This window comes from Lutra lutra, chromosome 7 (genome assembly GCF_902655055.1).
Source record: "Lutra lutra chromosome 7, mLutLut1.2, whole genome shotgun sequence".
In the NCBI taxonomy this organism is placed as follows: domain Eukaryota; kingdom Metazoa; phylum Chordata; class Mammalia; order Carnivora; family Mustelidae; genus Lutra; species Lutra lutra.
The window spans coordinates 86,065,996-86,086,763 of NC_062284.1; the positions used below are offsets into that span (position 1 = coordinate 86,065,996).

The window sequence follows — 20,768 nt, forward strand, 5'->3', positions numbered from 1 at the left end:
AATGGACCGAACCCACAGGATTACATTTAAGCATAGCAAATACAAACTGCACAAGTTCAAGATGAGGGAGACCTGACTTGACTGCACTTCATGTAATCTGGGGATTTTAGCAGACCACAGAGTTTTATACATAACAACATCTTGATGTAAAAGCAATACCTATTTTTCCTCTCCACCCTGACGAACCAAGAACTCATCTCTTTACAATCTTTGGGTGCATTAAGAAAGGCCTGTATTCAGATCCCAGGAAGGGGTGAGGCAACTGTGTTCTGAGCTGACAACTGTAGTATTACGTCCAGATTTGACACGGACATGGACAAATCTGATGCATCTATAATGGGGAGACAGACCATACAGAGGACCAGAAACCATGTCATTTGAAGAGGAGTTGAGGAACTGTGGGTATGTCCTCAAGACAGAAAGACTCAAAGGCTCACCTATCCATACATTTGAAGAAGTACAGTATAGCAGTTACAATATGGACTCTGGGGTCAGATGGCCTGGGATCTGTCATCCACGGGATCTAGTGGAGATGGGCACCGGACTCTGACATTCTTTGGGAAGAATCCCTCAAAGCCTCAGAGGGGACGACTGTGCCATGTCATATTCATTTTGTAGGTATAATGGGCTGGCACATCATTGGGGTTTAATGACTATTTCATTGTTCCTTTATAAGGACGCACTACACAAAGAACTAAGGTCTCAGAAGCAAATTACAAAGGCGGGACGTACACACACTGTTCAAGCACCTGGTAGCAACTGGAAGGCAAATAACAGCAGCTCTCACCGCCCTCCCCACAGCTGGCAACGGTCGTCATGAAAATGATGTGGTGAGTTGTAATCATGGTTGCCTCCTGGTAACCGAACAAGGAGGCAGCGTGAGGGACTGTCAACTGCCTTTTATTTTTTTAAGACGAAATTTGCATTTTTGATATTGTTAATTTCAGTGGGTCCAAGTCAATGAGGAGCAGAGGCAGCCCCAGACCGTATCTTTCGTTTTCTCTACTGTTGGCTCTCTCTTTTTAAAAAATATTTTATTTATTTGACACACAGAGAGAGATCACAAGTAGGCAGAGAAAGGGGGGGAAGCAGCCTCCCCGCTGAGCAGAGAGCCTGATGCGGGGCTCGATCCCAGGACCCTGAGATCATGACCTGAGGTGAAGGCAGAGGCTTAACCCACTGAGCCACCCAGGCACCCGTCTTTTGTTGTTTTGTTCAAAAACTTTGACAAAAGCAGTTTTTGCCCTGATGTCATGGTATCCTGCTGTTTTGTCCTCCAATGAAAATACCTGCTATTGAAGCTTAATTAAAAAATACAGTTGTTTCCACTTGACAGCTATCAGAAGAATCTATCACAGTGTTTTCTCTTTATGTGAGATAATTTGGGGGAAATGCTAGTTCCCCAGTCCACAGAAGGTCACTAACTAAAATGAGATGGTTTAATTGATAAGCATTCTTTAAGGAATGTAGAGTATTCCCAAGATCCTATCCTTGCAGGGCTCTGGGCTTTGGAATGAAATCAAAGTCTTGTTAAAAGCTCAGCATCTAAATGTAGCCATTCAGAAAATAGCCATGAAAATTCCTTTTTTCCCCGAGCTAGCTGTTTTTTAAAGTGTTGTGAAATGTAAAATAATTTTAAATGTCTTACCCACTTAGGTCAAATTATAAAACACATACAATGTCAAAATGGGTTAGGGCTTAAGCATAAGTTATCACTTGATTATTTCATATATATGTACACACACACACACACGCACACACACACACATACACCCTCTCCTTAAATATCTCTCTATAAATATTTGCATGGGTAGATGATTTCTTCTAAGAATCAATTGTATCACAGAGTATTACCATACAGAACGCAGGAATATATTAATATATTTCCTTGGGAACTCAGTAAGATTTTTCTGTTTCGGTGTGCTCTGTTTATTCCTTGCCTCAATAAAGGCACTGACCCCAAGGAAAACTAACAAACCAGGTTTCCAAAACAAAATTCTAAAGGTTGGGAAGTTAGGACAAGGACACACTGAGATGCTTTGATACAGAGGTAGGCATATGATTAAGAAGTCTTTGAACCAAGTTTATGTCACGAGATTCTACTTCTGGACTGTTTCTATTAATGAAACTTTCCCATGCCCATCTAGTCCTGCTTATGCAATATGTTTGTTTGACATCCCCCCTCGGTTACATCATTTAAGAGGAGTCAAGTGACTTATTTCATGCCTCCAACATTCTGGCCCAGTTCCCCTCTGCAGCCTCCACCACCTCCCGTCCCCTCTGGCTCACCATACACCAGCTATCCTCATTCTTTGACTTCTCCCTGGTTCTGCAAGCCTCTGCTTCACGGCAATCACTCATCCTCTCCCCCGCAACTAAAGATCTGTCTGGTCTCCGCTCATCCTCTTCCTCTTGGCCTGGCTAATCCTCAATGTCCAGCCTCAGCCTCAACGTTGTTTGTGAAGGCGGGCCTTTCCTATGTCCTTGGCCTGCCTCTGCCATCGGTCTAGAGTAGGATCCTGGTTTATAAATTCCCACAGATTGGTAGTTATCTTTTCATGGCCCTCATCACAACTGTCACAGTCCAGTGCCCTGCGTGATGACTTGTTTATTGGGGGTCTCCTCTCGTTGACCCCGGTAAGGCAGGGACAGTGCTGACACTCGGTGAGGCAAGGCCCCAGACATCGTAGATGTGCCATGAACACTTTTGGAATGAATGAATAGAAGGGACCCCCTGAGAATCTAAAGCTACTGGTACCACACTTCCATCCACTTGGGTGGTGCCTGATTGGAAACTTTTGGCTTAAAGTTTATAAGTGTCTGAATCCTTGCCCCCTTCTCTCTGCCCTCCCCTATGCCTTCTTTCTCCCCAACACACATACCCCAGGGAGTCTGTGAAAACTGCCCATGAAAGATACTGCTTTTACCACAGAATCTTATCACATATCCTGGAATTTTATAGATAATATATACTTGTAGTTTTACCCCCGTGGTTCCCAGAAAGGAGAGTTGTTTTTTTTTTTTTTTTTAAAGATTTTATTTATTTGACAGAGAGATCACAAGTAGACAAAGAGGCAGGCGGAGAGGGAGAGAGGGAAGCAGGCTCCCTGCCGAGCAAAGAGCCCGATGCGGGACTCGATCCCGGGACCCTGAGATCATGACCTGAGCCTAAGGCAGTGGCTTAACTCACTGAGCCACCCAGGCACCCAGGAGAGTTGTTCTTAATGAAACTTTAATGCTCCTGCCCTTCCCATTACTGGATGATTGGTAAGACTAATGATTGAATAAGAGAATGAGAAAAATAAAGGCCATAAATTAAATCTTACTATGATCTAATTCTACTGAGATTCTTCTTTCCAAAATACAAACAGCTCTAAGTTCTTCCCTTGAACCCAAAGGTGCATTTTTCATCCAGCTTAGTGCACACCTTAGGGAAAGACATAGCTTTAAATCATGAAACGAACACATTTCCACATTTCTTCTGATAAACTGAAGCGTGTCTGACACTGCCCTCTGACTTTCTACAGAATTTACAAAATGAAGAAAATTTTAAAAATCAAAAGCAAAAGAAAAACATTTGCATTTCTAAAAGGCAAGCTTTTATAAATATTACCTTAAGAGAAAATAAAATATGTTTGCCTTAATACAGTCCGTAGTAAAATGACCACGGGGACAGGTCTAAATGGTTTATTAAGTAAGAAAAATTGAACATGTGAAAAATTGTTCTCTCCTAGAATATCTCTAACCCACACATGTAATTTATATCATGGCAAAATTCAACACAAAAGATGTATTGTTTTTGGCAAAATAACTTGCAAACATGCTTAATTAGGCTACAAACTAAAAGCATAGCTTAATACTGTTGACAGCCATGAGCCTCAGACAGTGATTTCTGCTATTATTATTTTACTTATGGAAACATTTGAAAAGCAGTAAATATGGAACTAAAGGGCAAGGTTATTAAAGAGATGTAACATTTGAGTTTTACGATGCTCATTTCTGTGTCAGCATCACAAACGATAGGCTTCGAACAGCCCCACCTTGTAATGGGAATGAAAGAAATTTTTTTTTGCAACGAAAGCTTACTCCCATGGATATTTGAAAAAGATGTCAGCATTTAAGTTAATCAATACCTGCTTCCAGTGGGCTTTACTTGGAGAAGTGATGCCTCTTTCTGGGGAGAAGGGATAATTCTTTATGCTGACATTCCATTCCATTTACTGCAAGATGTAAATGAATGCCTCCGGTAAATGGATTCCATGGTCAGTTAATATCCAGGGCAATCTTTGCTCTACTGTAGCCACTTACCAAAGGAGCAGCCAGAGCCTACAAATAAATCGGAAGGAATCTAACCCAGGGCACCATTTTCAAACTGCTAATGCCCTCTTCTTCCAGGGCCGTGACTTCTCATTCTTTGTTCCTACAGATTACAGACTAAGGCTATGGAAAGGGAGGGCCAGGTTACAGGACTGAAGGAGACAGAAGAGGAATTTGGTCCTATTATCTAGATATTCTAGCTATTCCACATATTTAAATTTCAGTAATCATTTTTAAGCAGTCATTTATGTGTGACAAAACACAAGGTAAAATACAGAGTTAAAGCATTGCATGGTTTAGTGGAAAGAGTTCTGGCCTCTAGTTCTCTCCCTCCCCCTTGCTGTGTAACCTCAAATAAATTTTTTCAGTAACTTTCAGCGCGGGGCTGTAACTTCTCATTTGGTTTTCTTATCTGAAAATGGCAGTTATCATGAAGGGGATCAGGCAAAACTGTGGAGTCTACAAAAATGGTTTTAATAGTCTGACATGGCACAGAAAGTCAGGTTATTTCTGAGATCACTTGAAAAAATGTATCTAATGGGCATCACCAATCTGAAGAGTTAAAACTTCAGGGGTGGATGTCTGACCTGAGTTCTTCCCGCTTACCATTTCAAGTTCTTATTTTTACCTCTCTAGACAGCCTCAAAGGTGTATAAAATGTGAAAACGTTAACGAGGTATTCTAGTTTATGAGACTATTAAACTTTTCACTGATTTATTTCCTATTATAAAATTAATACATGCTTATTGCAGACGTTTCCAACAGCTCAGAATGGTATATAGAAAATGACTTTCCTTCCACTGCTGCTTGCTTTGTTTCTCTTTCTCTCACTCACACACACCCCCCCCCACACACCCCCAATTTCCATTTCCACTCCCCAGAGATAATCATTATGAAGTTTCTTTCAAAACAAAATACTTTGAAAATGGAAAACACTGAAAGACCATTTATGGATTTTTAAAAAACACGTTAAAGAAAAAAATTCCAAAATTATTTCATGCCAATCAGGACTGGGGAAATCTTAAATTCCCTCAGAACAGAATGACCAACCAGTTGCTGGGTGAGGGAGCTGAAACCATAATCCCGTAAACAAATCGTCCGAAGTGTATGGCTAGAGACAGCCCACGGCAAAGATGGAATAAAGCCTTCAAGGAACACCGCCTCCTCCTCATGGTTAACAACTTGATGACGTTCTTCAACATGTTTTAATGATTATCATACCTTCCTCTTCACAAAGGATTGATTTATTATGGTTTAAATTGAAAGAATACTGGTTTCCCAGTTTTGAATCAGGCTTAGATTACAGAACACATAAAATCAATGACTTTGTTCTAGGCAAGAAAAAACACAGTGTTCATTTAAGTGCAAAAGGAATAGTCCTGGGGAAAAATTCTTCACGCTTGCTCTATGTGCTCACTGTTTGCACCATCCGCCTCCCGGCCTCTCTCTCCTCCCCTCATTGCTGTTATCGGTACCAGCACACCTAAACTTCACAAACAACTTCATGATTACTTTTGCCAGTCCTCAAAATAATGTTGTTGGGTAGCTTTTTCAACATACAATAAAAAAAGCTGAAACTCAGAGCAGTGACGTGATTGGCTCAAGATCTTTCACCTAGTAAAAGGGACACTCACCCAGGTTTATGATGACTTTTTTTTTTTTTCCAAGATTTTATGTATTTGAGAGAGAGAGTGCATGCGTGAGTGAGTGAGCAGGGAGGAGAGGGGAGAGAGAGAGGGACAAGCAGACTCCCCCTCTGAGCAGGGAGTCCAATGCAGACTTCATCCCAGGACCCTGAAATCATGACCCTAGCCGAAGGCAGACACTTAACCGACTGAGCTGCCCAGGCACCCAGATTTGTAAAGACATCTAAGTGTGTATCTCCAAATCAGATCTCTCCTCTAAAGCTCCAATCTCTGACACATCTGCATTTTTGTTCCAAGTGTAGTTAAATTCAGTTTCCAGGCTGAGCCCATAATATTCTCCCATAAACTTGTTTTCTTTCTCAGTAAATGGCACCATCACCCTTCCAGTTGCTCAAGCCAAGAACCTAGGCAGCATCTCTACCCACCACTCCTTTTCTCAACACACCTATATATATGCTCTGTCACTATATCCTGTACATTTTGCCTCCTGAAAATTTCTCAAATCTGTCCACTTCTCCTTGTCTCCACCATGAACAACACAATCTGAGGCCCTAACATCTCGCTTGGAAATCATTTCCATGTCACACCCTGCCCTTCCCTCACCACCTCCCCTCCACTTGGCGGCCAGACTGATCAGGTAATTCCTCGGCTTAAAACCTTTTGTTGGCTTCCTAGTTCTCTTCAGATAAAGGTGAGAAACCGCAGTGTGTCCTGTAAGAGGTGGTATGGTCCGACCCTGCCAACTGGTAAGATCAGGGAGTGCTTTCCATGGTTTCAGAATATCATGATGTATTTAAAAAAAAATAAGTGAATAGTTAAGCTTCTGTGTTTATATAATGCATAACATTTAATGAATTAAGTGCACAGATTAACTGTAGAATGAAATTTACACTTGTGGATTTTTTAAAAAAACATTATTAACATATGACTATATGTAGATCTTTGTGACTTCTTTCTTAAATAGACCAAATTCCTTTTATAATGCTATAGAAATTAAAATACATGCTCAAATATTTGTAATAAAATATATAATCATTGGTATAATTTATTTCATCGTGTGTGACTTCTGTCTCAAAAGTGGATAGCTGGAGAGATGGAGGCAGGGACTCTTCTCCCATGTTGTAAGGAGTACTCATCTCAGAGTCTAAAAAACAGGGTCAACTTCATGCATTTGTGACCTGTGTAGTCACCCAGGGCCTGCGCTTAGAAGAGCTCGGTTTATTGCCTTATTATATATATTTGGTCTTGAAATTCTTACTAATTTTTGAACAAGGGTACTACATTTTCATTTTGTCCTGGGTACCACAAATTGTTTAGCTCATTCCTGCCAAAAAGAATCTCAATGTGTAAGAGTCGAACTCCCTCATGTTACTCAGCCCAAAGTGTCCACTGTGTTCGATGTCTGTGGTTCTCGATGGAAGGAGGGCTCTGAGGACCACTGGAGTCAGAATTGTCAGTCAGTGGGGGAAGGGTGTCTATACGCTGTGCAATCACAGATTTCAGGCCAACCAAACCTGAGCTTCTACTCAATAACTGAGATTTCCAAATACAGTAAAACGTGGTTAACTATTCTTGCAAGTGAATTAGGCCAAACCGACAGACAGTTAATGTGGAACATCCCTTGGCTTCAGCTGCTACTTAAGATAAGTCCTGACCCAGAATATGGGGGATCACTGGGCAAAGGTGGGTATAATCAACTTTACTGAACAGTCTGGTGATAGCCATATTAGAAATCATTTTATGGTTTATAAAAGTCCATCAACAGTTTTGTACAAAGCAAAATAAAAAACTGAACCCCTGGGGGAAATTGTCTGCATGTGCAAAATGCGTCCCCAGGGGGTGCTTCCAGGATCAGAAATTTTCAATGCAAGCAAGCAATATGATGGTGGGGGAAAAGTGTGCTGTTATAAATGAAAAGACGCTGAGCTTAAAGGACATCGTGTGCTCCTTTTATCTTGTAGAAGTTGAAAGGCTGCTAGCATCTGTAAATTACCATTAAAATATATTTATAATTACTACTACTTTGCATGAAAAGTGAATGATCCTTGAAGAGTTGGTTTCCTGCTTACCCTAGTTAACTTAGGTGGATTTAAAAATTAGTATCTAGGTAAAATTTAAATTTTAGGCTGACAATTTCCCCCCAGAGCTCAAAATTTATTTAGAACATGAAAATTTCAACCTTCTTGGGAAAGTTATGCTTCTGAGATTAAAAAAAGTGATAACACAGTTTTTGGAAGCTTCTGTTAGTGATAAAGAGGAAACATTCAGGGGTCATGATGCATATTTCAAGGAGATGAATTTTGGTGTCAGAATTGGGTTCAAGTCTCTACTTTGCTCTTAACTACCTAACAAAGGACTTGATCTTTCTAAGCCTCAGTTTCCAGTTCCTAAATAGGGATGACAACACCACATGAACAAGGCTAACGTGGGGATCAGATTTGATGTGAGTGTTCAGCACAGAGACTAGCACATGATAAGCACTCTACAGATGTAGCTATCATCACTGATGAGCTTCTTCCTCCAGGATTTCAATCTAGTAAATAGTTACCTTATTGACAGGAATAATGTTTTTGACATTGTAGTAGAAGCCAAAATAAACCATGTTGAAAACTCCGTGACGTCCCAAAGTTGCTGTAAATCCTTTGTTGAGGCCCTGGAATCCCAAGCCTTCCTTCTTAATGATGTGTCTTGCATAACTCATCGTGGATGGTTGCTGCAGGAGAGAGGAGCAGAGCCAGAGAGACCATCTTTGAGACCGTGAAATAAAGTAAATTACCCTTTGAGCTTCCCTTCAAGCCAGAATTATTAGGGATTACCCTCCCCCACCCCAACATGAATAATCATGCCTAGATCCATGCTTTTACAATTAGGAAGCTCCATAAGTAAACAAAATTGCATGCATACAAGGCCTTCAAAGGAAGATTGCTGGCAAAAAACCCCCGCATCTTTGAATTAGTGAAACTAATGTCATGTAATATCTATCATCACTGCCTACATGTAAATAGCTGCATCCAGTTCTGGATTATCCAAAGTAATGGGGGGGGGGATTAGTCATCCAGGTAAACTGGTAATCTGTAACTACATAATCCAAAAGGAATTTATCTTTTGTTCCTGAATCCAGCATATTTACTTTTCTAATTATGATTTTCTGGAGCGAATGTTACAAGTAGTCTTGATCCCACTGCCTCAATAGTTTAAGCTGGATTGGGCACGCACAAAGAGCAGATGTTTGTAGCTCTCCTCAAGAGGGTGGGCAATCAGCGTGTTTATCACTTGTTGTGATAAATGATAAATCAGTGGCACTGGGAGTGGTGGGTTACCTTTAACTTCCTTCCTTCCAGCCCTCCGACTGATGACCCAATCTTGAAATACCCTGACTGCCCTCCAGTCTATCACTACTTTTGGAGCACACTACAGTACTGGTTCACTGGAGTTTGCCCTGAGGTTTATAATTCGTTATGATACAAGAACAATTCACATGGGCTTCAATGAAAAGTTGAGTGATTGCTTCCTTTTGGAGGTATAGTACAAAGGATATCTCTCCTCATTAAATTTTGACTGAATAGGAAATAGGGGAAAATGCTCGGTATTTAATTTTTTTTTCCCCCTATGAAGCAAGCACTGATGTGACGTTTGTTTGATTTTTCACTGGAGCAGGTTGCTGGAGTGGTCCGCAGTCTGATGTGCTCTCTGACTAGAAGTGGTTTTTTATCATGTGCAATTCAGGTTGTATCAGCAGAACAGAGTAGAACAAATCCAATCAAGGCTTTTCATCCAACTTGTATTTCTAGCTGGGTAATTAACAAGATACATTTATATGAGCTTGTTTATATAGTAAATCCTACAGTTATTGCTGATAAATGTTTTAAAAACTCTTAACTACAATACTACACTCAACTTCATCTTTTCACTTAAGATTAATTACAATATATTGTATTAAGCTTAAGGAAAAAAGACACATGAGAATGTATCTTAAAATAATAAAAAACATTTCATATAGGAAACCCAAAAATTCTCAGAAGGTTAAAGTTCGCTCCCTGCTCTACAAAATGGGACGTTTTTGTTTGTGTTCTGGCACATTGACTATCAACTCAAATTATTTATTTTGGTTTTCAGAACAGGCTTGAGGACAAGTTGAGCAGAAGTTCATTTCTTTTGGAAAGACTCTGGAAGTGCTGAGCAAACCGCCCGGGCTCTGCTCTCCTGCTCTGAGGAAGGCAGCCAGAGGGCAGATTTTGAACTCAAGTGCCTGGTTGAGCTTGAATTCTAGTTGAGAGTCATGAAGTAAAATCAGAGAGCAGCACAGTAGTTAGAAATAGTGGGTTGTCGTTCTCTGCTTGACTTATTTCACTTAGTGTAATCCTCTTCAGTTCCATCCATGTGGATGCAAATGGTGGGTAGTCATCCTTTCTGATGGCTGAGTCATATTCCATTGTGTATATGAACCGCATCTTCTTTATATGAACCGCATCTTCTTTATATGTGGAACATAAGGAATAGCATGGAGGACCACAGAGGAAAGGAGGGAAAACTGAATGGGAAGAAATCAGAGAAGGAGACAAACCATGAGAGACTCTGGACTCCAGGAAACAAACTGGAGGGTTACAGAAGGGAGGGGTTGGGGGAGGAGGTAATCAGGTGATGGGTATTAAGGAGGGTATTTTTTTTTTTAATTTTTAAAATTTATTTTCAGCGTAACAGTATTCATTGTTTTTGCACCACACCCAGTGCTCCATGCAATCCGTGCCCTCTCCAATACCCACCACCTGGTTCCCCCAACCTCCCACCCTCTACCCCTTCAAAACCCTCAGATTGTTTTTCAGAGTCCATAGTCTCTCATGGTTCACCTCCCCTTCCAATTTCCCTCAATTCCCTTCTCCTCTCTAACTCCCCTTGTCCTCCATGCTATTTGTTATGCTCCACAAATAAGTGAAACCATATGATAATTGACTCTCTCTGCTTGACTTATTTCACTCAGCATAATCTCTTCCAGTCCTGTCCATGTTGCTATAAAAGTTGGGTATTCATCCTTTCTGATGGAGGCATAATACTCCATAGTGTATATGGACCACATCTTCCTTATCCATTCATCCGTTGAAGAGCATCTTGGTTCTTTCCACAGTTTGGCGACCGTGGCCATTGCTGCTATAAACATTGGGGTACAGATGGCCCTTCTTTTCACTACATCTGTATCTTTGGGGTAAGTACCCAGTAGTGCAATTGCAGGGTCATAGGGAAGCTCTATTTTTAACTTCTTGAGGAATCTCCACACTGTTCTCCGAAGTGGCTGTACCAACTTGCATTCCCACCAACAGTGTAAGAGGGTTCCCCTTTCTCCACATCCCCTCCAACACATGTTGTTTCCGGTCTTGCTAATTTTGGCCATTCTAACTGGTGTAAGGTGGTATCTCAATGTGGTTTTAATTTGAATCTCCCTGATGGCTAGTGATGATGAACATTTTTTCATGTGTCTGAGAGACATTTGTATGATTTCATTGGAGAAGTGTCTGTTCATATCTTCTGCCCATTTTTTGATATGATTGTCTGTTTTGTGTGTGTTGAGTTTGAGGAGTTCTTTATAGATCCTGGATATCAACCTTTTGTCTGTACTGTCATTTGCAAATATCTTCTCCCATTCCGTAGGTTGCCTCTTAGTTTTGTTGACTGTTTTCTTTGCTGTGCAGAAGCTTTTGATTTTGATGAAGTCCCAAAAGTTCATTTTCGCTTTTGTTTCCTTTGCCTTTGGAGACATATCTTGAAAGAAGTTGCTGTGGCTGATATCGAAGAGGTTACTGCCTATGTTCTCCTCTAGGATTCTGATGGATTCCTGTCTCACGTTGAGGTCTTTTATCCATTTTGAGTTTATCTTTGTGTACAGTGTAAGAGAATGGTCGAGTTTCATTCTTCTACATATAGCTGTCCAGTTTTCCCAGCACCATTTATTGAAGAGACGGTCTTTTTTCCACTGTATAATTTTTCCTGTTTTGTCCAAGGAGGGCATGTTTTGTGATGAGCACTGGGTGTCATAGGCAACTAATGAATTGCTGAATGCTAAAAAAAAAAAAAAAAGTGCAAAAAAAGTATAATAATTTGGATTTTATCCTCTCTGATTTATCCTCACTTTACTCATCTGTAAAGTAACAATAAGAAAACAAGAGAATCTTACTGATAGGATTGCTGTGATGATACAACTAAGTCAGTGGATTTTTTGTCCTCTGTAAGCATTCACTACATATTAGCTGTTAATAATGACAATTGCGCTGAGAATAACAAAAATAGTTTGAATAATAAAATAACAGGTAATTTCTTTGTGAGCTGAAGGCAAGGGCCTTAAAAAGGGTGGAGGCTGATCTGAGGGAGACGAAGGGCGTGCACAACAAGGCTCTTCCTTTTCATTCCTTTTGGCCATCCCTTCCTTTTCCCAGAGCCCTGGACCCTTGTGTCTACCAGAAATGCCTCATGCAAGACAAAAAGGTCTGCTTCCTCTGAGCCTGATCAAATCCAGCTTCCGGGCGAGAGCACTTCTCCAGGGAGCTTCCTCACCCCAGGGGCTTTCTTCTCTAGAGCAGCAGATCCTGTAAAATGGCTTCTTCCCTACCTCTCAGAGTTAATATCCTTGGTAAGAATTCTCCAGTGGGTAAGTCTATGGGCTATAGAAGCAAGGCCGCAAGGGAGCAAAGGTTGGGAATGAAAAAGTCACCCACTGGACTTCCACCTCACACCTCACACAGCGTACAGCCTGGAGAGCACATTCATGTGTGTCACCAGGTACCTGGAACATAGTAAGTACTCATCAGTGTTAACCATTATCACAGATGTCTGGTACTTTACATATATCACATGATTTATCCTCCCAGCAAAGGTGTGAGATAGGTATTATCATCATTCCCATTTGGCAGATGGGGAAACTAAGTTTGTGTTACTTGCTCAAAATCACAGAGGTAGTGCCTCTCCCACTCCAAGTCCGTACTTTTATACTCTGCGTGGTTTTGCCGTTGTAACATATCTGACTGCTTTTCTCAATTTGTAGGGTGTCCAGTGGGTCTATTTCCCTTATTTTGCAGGTGAGAAAACAAGGATTGTTAAATAGCAGGCCCAAAGTAAAAATGCTGGTAAATAGCTTACCCAGAATTCTGCATCTAATCCAGTGTGGTTCTCATTCTGTGGGCTCAGTCTTGTTCTGCATTTGTGGTAAGAGCTTCAGAGTTGGATCATCCAGCAGATACAGGTAACAGATGCATCTTAACTCCAATATATTCTTCTTGGGGCCTTGCGATAGAGCATAACCAGAGTTTTCTAACTCTCCATGAAGAGTAGAAGTGTGCAACATCGTGTCACACACATGTAAGCAAATATTTAATTAGAAAGGCAAAACATGATTTCCACTGGGATGCTTAAATAGGAAAATACAGAATCATTTTGACTAGATCTCTGTAAACACAAGGAATTTTACTAAACTTATTTGATTACTGGGCTTCCATTTCAAAACAAAAATGGTGACTGACCAGCATCATCAGCCAAGTGATTCCAATACTATCCAGCCCGGCGGGTCACCTACCAGTTCAGTTTCCTTCCAACATTTAGAGTCACTGCAATTTTCATATTTAGTTACCAGTTGCGAGACAAATGGCATTCTGACTTTCCTAGATGTACTCCTTGTTGACTGCACCAGAATGCAAGCAGGGGAGCATAAGTAGATTGGAATGTGGCTAAGACTGTGATATCACACTGTTCTCCACACTGGTTTATTGAAATCCTCCGTGCACTAATACCTGCCAGAGTATTTCCACTTGACGTAACTCAGAGTCTTTAGGCTTCATTTTAGCTATTGCCAACTGCTAATTCTGGGAACTCTGTTCTCTCATGTGTTCGTTTCTTCAATGAAGACCCGTTGTGTGCCTCCGAGGTGCCGCGTGCTGTGTAAATGTCTCGTGCAGGACTTTGCTCCTATTCTAGAAATTTAAATACATTTGCTTGTGTTTTTATTCGAGGAGGTAGGCCAATGATTTTTAGGCCCCCCTGAGAATATTCCATGATAGTTATGAAATATGGACTCAAATTCTGTTTTAAACATCCTTAAGAGGCTTGATTAATAAGATTCTTTGTACCACTCTAGGGCACTGATTTCCTTACTCACGGAGAGTCCAGGATTACCAACAAATCACAGCTAGGACTTATGGCAGCCTGAGCTATTTTGCCTGGAGGTCTTCCATCCAACTACTGACCATAGCTGGCTCTGATCAGCTTGTGAGATCACAGACTGAGGTGCAGGCAGCAGGCATTGTTCTCTGAGTGAATAGCTGTCAGAGTGCAGCCAATGGGTAGAGATATGGAGTGTGTATCCACAAATTTCCTCCAACCCTGAAGCCAGAGAAGAGCTCTAGGCACACCATGTCAAAAGGCGGCACGCTCCGCATGCGTTCCTTTACTTGCTTCCCAGGACAAGGTGAATTCTGTTGTATTTTAGAGCCAATGAAACAGGGGGTTACATTGAATTTCGTCACACAGCTGGAACGCAAACCGGATGAGACCTTCACACAATGGAGTGAGTGTCCATGTCTGGAAAAACACTGCTTTGTTCAAAAAGAGGAGATCCAGTTGCTGCATTTAGGCAGGAAAATACCTTGATTCCTCAGGAGATAGATGATCACTTATGTTTTTCATTACTCAAATAAAGTCTTAAAGCATTTTCATAAATTTGGGGGGACAAAAAGGAAAAAATAATCCCTTCCTTTTATTTGAGAACAAGCTGTAAGTGAAAGAAGAGGAATTGGGCTCAAAATCCCACACTTAAACTTCGCTTTTGCTGAGATATTTCGCTAAGTCATCATTATAGCTTATTTTAATAGGGCAAGATTATGGACAAAAAGTCACGCCAGATACAATTAGGTTCTATCTGGAGTTTTGTTTGATGAATGGGTCTATTTTTTAAACAATCTGTGAGTAGATAGTAATTTGCCATAAACAAACTTTCCCAGATGCTGTGCCACAAACCTCCTTAGACACCAAGTTGCCGCTTGCTAATGGTCCCCGGAGGAACACCTAGGTGAAGAGATGCTGCCGCCGTGCCTTGCCCCTGCCACCGCTGTCAGAGCAAGAGGGAAGGGGACCACACTGTGGGGACTGCTCAGAAAAAAGTGGGACCACGGAAGGAGTCTTTGCTTTTTCCTGGTTCCAGAAATACTTCTGACTTTCCCTTCAGGGTCATGATCACCCACATTTCTTGATCCCAATAAAAGCAGTGTGGTTGCTTAGAAACAGAACTCTATGTTAACGTTGGGTTCCTAAGAGCTGCTTATTTCATTAGGCCTTATTTTCCCCTATCTATAACACCAAGAGAAAGCCATCCACCTTATAGGGATAGTGGGGGAATTTGAAATACCAAGTATGTGTGGGCATTGGAAAAGTGGAAGGAAGCACAGGCAGTTACAGAAGCCCTGGGATCAGGGGGTAGTGTTGGTGGAAATCACTGACTGGTTTTTCTTTTTCTTTTTTTTTTTTTTTTTTTAAAGATTTTATTTACTTATTTGACAAACAGAGATCACAAGTAGGCAGAGAGGCAGGCAGGGGCCTGGGGGCGGGGCGGGGGGAAGCAGGCTCCCCACTGAGCAGAGAGCCTGATGTGGGGTTCCATCCCAGGACCCTGAGATCAAGACCTGAGCTGAAGGCAGAGGCTTAACCCACTGAGCCATGCAGGCACCCCAACTGGTTTTTCTTTATATAGCTCTGTATTACTTGATTTGTAGGGGAAGACAAACCAATGTAATACTTCTACAATTTGAAAAACTATATAAATTGAAAAAAATCAAATAGAGGCAAAACCATGTAAGGCATCTTACACAGTATCTGGCATATAGTAGATGTTCTGTAAATGGTAGCTATTATCATTACTTCAAAGTCTCAGTTCTGAAAGCAAAACTCTAGCGTTCCTGGCACAGCTGAATGGAAGACTGAAGTCTATTTTCTGTAAAAGATAATAGAGAGACAACTTGGCTGCTGCCTTAGGTATTGTTGAAAGATAACTATAGGAATGGATTCATATACATAATTCACTTTTCTGCCCACAAGAATCATAGACTGGAAAGAAATAATTTAGATACTTAAGAGTTTCCAGGCAATGTTTCACATGGTAATGCAGGAAAAATTTGAACTTAACTCAGTACATCATCACAAATGTTGACATGCCCTTGAAGCTGGCTTCTCACACTATCTGTAAACAGAGCTACACGCTCACACTCTAACTCAACTTCCCTCTTTCTTTAAAGAGATAATCACAAAATGCAGTCCTTCTATTTACTTTATGTTGACTCCAGGTACTACAACTAAGTATAAACACTTGTCGATTGCCTGTGGAGAAAACAATCACTAAGCTTTGTGAACTCCTAAATGATCTAACTGATCTCTACTAGATTACTGAACTGCCAGAAGAAAGTGTTTGGAATTATATCTAGTGGTGTTTATATAAAACCAGAATCAAACCCTGAACTAATTTAAAAACAAGAAAACAAAAAAACCCTATCTTTAAAGATTCTACTATCAGTGACACATGCGCTATCTGTTCACTGAACCTTAAAATTACAATTATAAAGGTAGAAGACTAATTATTCCTTTCTTGGGTTGAGCATCTTTAAAGACTAAGTAGAGGGGAAACAGGCTTTTGCAATTCACTTAAGCCTTAGTTTCATGTTTGGGGGTGAGAATGATTATGTTCATATGTAATGTAGATAAAAATGAGTAGAAGGAAAACCTGTCCCCCATCCACACATCAGAGGCAAATCCTATAGACCTCAAGGGAAGGAAAACATAACCCGTTAGCCAAATAATAACTTTGAAGTGCATTTCAAAGTGGAGAGAAAAACTGGGAAACAATTCATCCAAGATTTTGCTCCTGGGGAGAAATTCACATTTTCCAGGCTTGCAGACAGCATGCCAGCCAAGCACCACTTGGCTTAGCACAATTGATAGGGGACTTCTAGGTCTTATAAATCTATAGCTTAAAAACGATGCACCCAGTTGGAGGGGAGAAAGGTCCTATAAGGACAACAAGCTATAAAGTCACACTTTTGGCGAGACTGGATATGCAAACCATCTCCAGTAGAAAAATCCTCGGGCAAGCCTAGCCCTAAGCCAAAAAGACTACAAACCAGAACAACACTTTGCTCGGTTTAAGTTTGAAGGACGGGGGGAAATTTGGGTCTATCCCGATTTTATTTGAACATGTTTTTACACCCACTGAACCAAACCAGAGCATGACAAAGCTGTGATTACTTTGCTCCCCACAGAAGGTCAAGCATATTTAAATTAGAGACCGGTTTTCTTTATTCACTGTGAATTTTAAGATGCTGGCCAAGATTCTGGTATTGGAATTGGAGGAAGTGTGGCAGGGATTATAGTCTTTGACTGATATGGTGGTAATTTAAAAAGTGGAGGCAAGACAAGCGCACCTATTGAAATACTTTACACAGAAGCTGCAAGGAGATGAGGGAAGTATCAGGAACCAAATGAACCACAGTTTCTTTGTATTTTTAGAAGAGTTTATGGCTACACTGAGTGGGAAGGCATATTTTATGGCTAACAGACTTCTGACTGGCGAGAGAATCAAGCCTGGGCCACAGAGGGGAGAACCCAGGCAGCCCAAGCCAGAGAGTCACCTGCCATTCCTGGAAATCCTCGTGGGAATTGCACTTGGGGCTCCAAGAATATCACAGACACAGCCTCTGCTCTCAGCCAGTCCTGCTCCTGGACCCCAGCCAGAGGGGCCCCTGTTCAGGAACCCATTCTTCAGAGGACCCCATTCTGGTCCTTTGCCAGCCATGCCCTCCCCATAGGACCAAGGGGGATATCTGCCTACTTCCCACAACCTCCTTCGAGACTTTGCTCTGTGTTCCCTGAGACTGCAGCAGTCCCCACACTTCATCTTTCCCACCCTATCGTTGCCTACAAGACATTACGTGTATATTTTTCTAAAGATTTATTTCTTTATTTCAGAGAGAGTACGAGTGAACGTACAACCTCATGAGTGGATGTGGGGGGGAGCAGAGGAAAATCGAGAATCCTGAGGCAGACTCTCTGCCTGGACGGAGCCCAACTTGGGGCTCAATCCCAGGACCCAAGATCACGACCTGAGCCAAAAAATCAAGAGTCAGACACTTAACCGAGCCTCCCAGGTGCCCCGCGTTAAATGGATTATTAAAACTTATGTCGACTACGGTTGCCCTAGGCTGATGGTCTCCACTTGCAGAGCTTCTCTCAGCTGCAGCCACTTTCTGGGAGATGTTCATCTTTAAAGGACCATGTTGACTCGCCTCCTCTGGCTGGGGAAATAGGAAAATCCACATTTCCCTTTAGGACTCCGGAATGGTTCGTCTCTAAGGCGTTAGGGTAGAAGGGCTGAAGAGTAGACCGGATGCTTGGAAACATACGCTACTGGCGGAAACAACCACAGTGATCTTGCTGCAGAACCAGCCGCGGAGGAAACTGCTCTGCTTTCTTAAAGGTGGCAATTCTGCCCGCAGCCCATCCATTCAGTGCTCCCCCACAACTGGTAGCTATAATTAACTGAAAAGGCTGGAAATGAGTTTCGTTCACAACCTCCAGGTGAAGTGATTAAGCGGGCTTGATGAGGAATACATGTTTGGGGCATGTGGGTGGCTCAGTCAGTAAAGCGTCCGACTCGTGATTTCGGCTTCAGGTCATGACTGCAGTGTCTTGAGATGGATGCCCGTGTTGGGCTCAGTGCTGGGCGTGGAGCCTAAGATTCTTTCTCTCCCACTCCCCTCAAAACAAAAATACACATGAATTTTGTACAACTATTCCAGAGGAAGCATATCTCGATAGTGGGAATTTTTCGAAAGTGGCTTCCAGAGAGAGAGAGAGAGAGAGAGGAGAGAGAGAGAGAGAGAGAGAGGAGAGAGGAGAGAGAGAGAGAGAGAGTGTGTGTGTGTGTGTGTGTGTCTCTCTCTCTCTCTGGCTTCTGCTGCTATCTGCTGGCTATTTACAACCGACAGAGATCCAGCTACTTCTGTTCATGACAGCAGACCTGCATCCGAGTTTAATGTCCATAGGCGCTGTAATTAGGCTGCCAGCCCTTAAGCCTTGATAAAGTATTCTGGCTGAATGGATCCTACTGGCACCTGAGCACTGCCTAGCGGGGACTGAGGGAGAAACTGACCACGCTCAGTAAGCTGTCCACGTGCCCACGGCTGGCATCAGCTGTGGCCGCTCAATATTAATGGGGGTACTAGCTCAAGATAAAGGTCTTTAGGTAACTTTAAGCATTTGTAATATCAACTTGCATCTTGAAATAGTTACCACTGGTTGACTTCCTACCATGTACCAGGTTCTATGTTAAGATCTTTGCATATATTATATTTAAATTCTCATAAAAATGTGTAACAACAACTACTGACACATTAAACCATCACTACATGATAGGCTGCACTGACAGCTTTGCATGCACATCTCAACCCTATTACTATTAGTTTTCTCTAACAAAATAGGAAAGAACTATGGTCAGAGTGGGAAACATGAACTTGCCACATAGTCTGACAGAGATGGGCCTCTGGAGCTTGTGCTACTGGCCACTTTATACAAATGCCTTGCTGTGGGGCACCTGGGTGGCTCAGTGGGTTGAGCCTCTGCCTTCGGCTCGGGCCCTGATCTCGGGGTCCTGGAATCGAGCCCCGCATCGGGCTCTCTGCTCGGCGGGGAGCCTGCTTCCCTCCTTCTCTCTCGGCCTGCCTCTCTGCCTACTTGTAATCTCTGTCAAATAAGTAATAAATAAAATCTTTAAAAGAAAAAAAAATGCCTCGCTGTAAGATAGCTGGACTGACAGCCATCGTTTCATCACCAAGGGAACTGCACGAAACTTGTTCAAGGCCATGTAAAGAAATGGTAAAGAGCATGATAGGTTTCTCTCTCTCCAGCCCTGGGCCAGTTCACCAGTGGCCTTCCTGTTCAGACAGCTCTGTTTATATACATTCTTTGATAGCCTGCATGTAAGGTTTAAACTTTTTTTTTTTTAACAAATCATAGAGCAGGAAAAAAACACAGGTTTCTGCTATTATAAAAGAAGTAATGGAAACTGAATTGTGCAACATTGAGCCTTAAGATGGGCCAGCAAGGGGCACCTGGATGGCTCAGTGGGTTGAGCCTCTGCCTTCGGCTCGGGCCCTGATCTCGGGGTCCTGGAATCGAGCCCCGCATCCGGCTCTCTGCTCGGCGGGGAGCCTGCTTCCCCCCGCTCTGCCTCTCTGCCTACTCGTGATCTCTGTCAAATAAATAAATAAAATCTTAAAAAAAAAAAGGGCCAGCAAGTCATTTCTACCCAAATCAGCTGAGAACCCTCTCCTTAAAGGGAGGCTTGATCCTGGCAAAGCCATAGAATGTTTCTTTTGGATTACATACTCTTCTTTATATTGTTTTGTATTTCCTGAATTTTCTACGATGAAAGTGCTTTTTAAAGTAAATATTCATAGGTAATGCTGAATACATTCTCATGTTAAACATTTAACTACACAAAACCCTTCCCTTAAACGCTTACCTTCCACGCCCCCTATTCTAGTCTCCTTTTCAGAGGCAATCACGATTTAGAAGTTTCTATGCATACCTCTGCATGACAGACCTGCACAGGCCAATAAGGAAATCACAATCCATACGTGGTTATTGAGCGCTTGAAATGGCCTGGTTCAAACTGAAGTGTGCTTGTAAGCATAAAATACACACGAGATTTAAAGACCAAATCTGTAAGAGTATAAAATATCTCATTTAACTTCTATATTAACTACATGTTGAAATGACCATATT

The 20,768-nt window shown here is 41.8% G+C and overlaps 1 protein-coding gene across 5 annotated transcripts in view; it reads right to left on the reverse strand.

Annotated features, from left to right (window-relative positions):
* Positions 1-20,768, reverse strand: part of SLC25A21 (solute carrier family 25 member 21) — a 500,678-nt gene that overhangs the window by 19,909 nt on the left and 460,001 nt on the right. For all 5 annotated transcript variants that reach the window (XM_047736329.1, XM_047736328.1, XM_047736327.1 and 2 more), the window contains one exon: positions 8,512-8,676. In XM_047736329.1, coding sequence (XP_047592285.1) covers positions 8,512-8,676 — 165 coding nt within the window. The remainder of the gene's footprint in view (positions 1-8,511; positions 8,677-20,768) is intronic.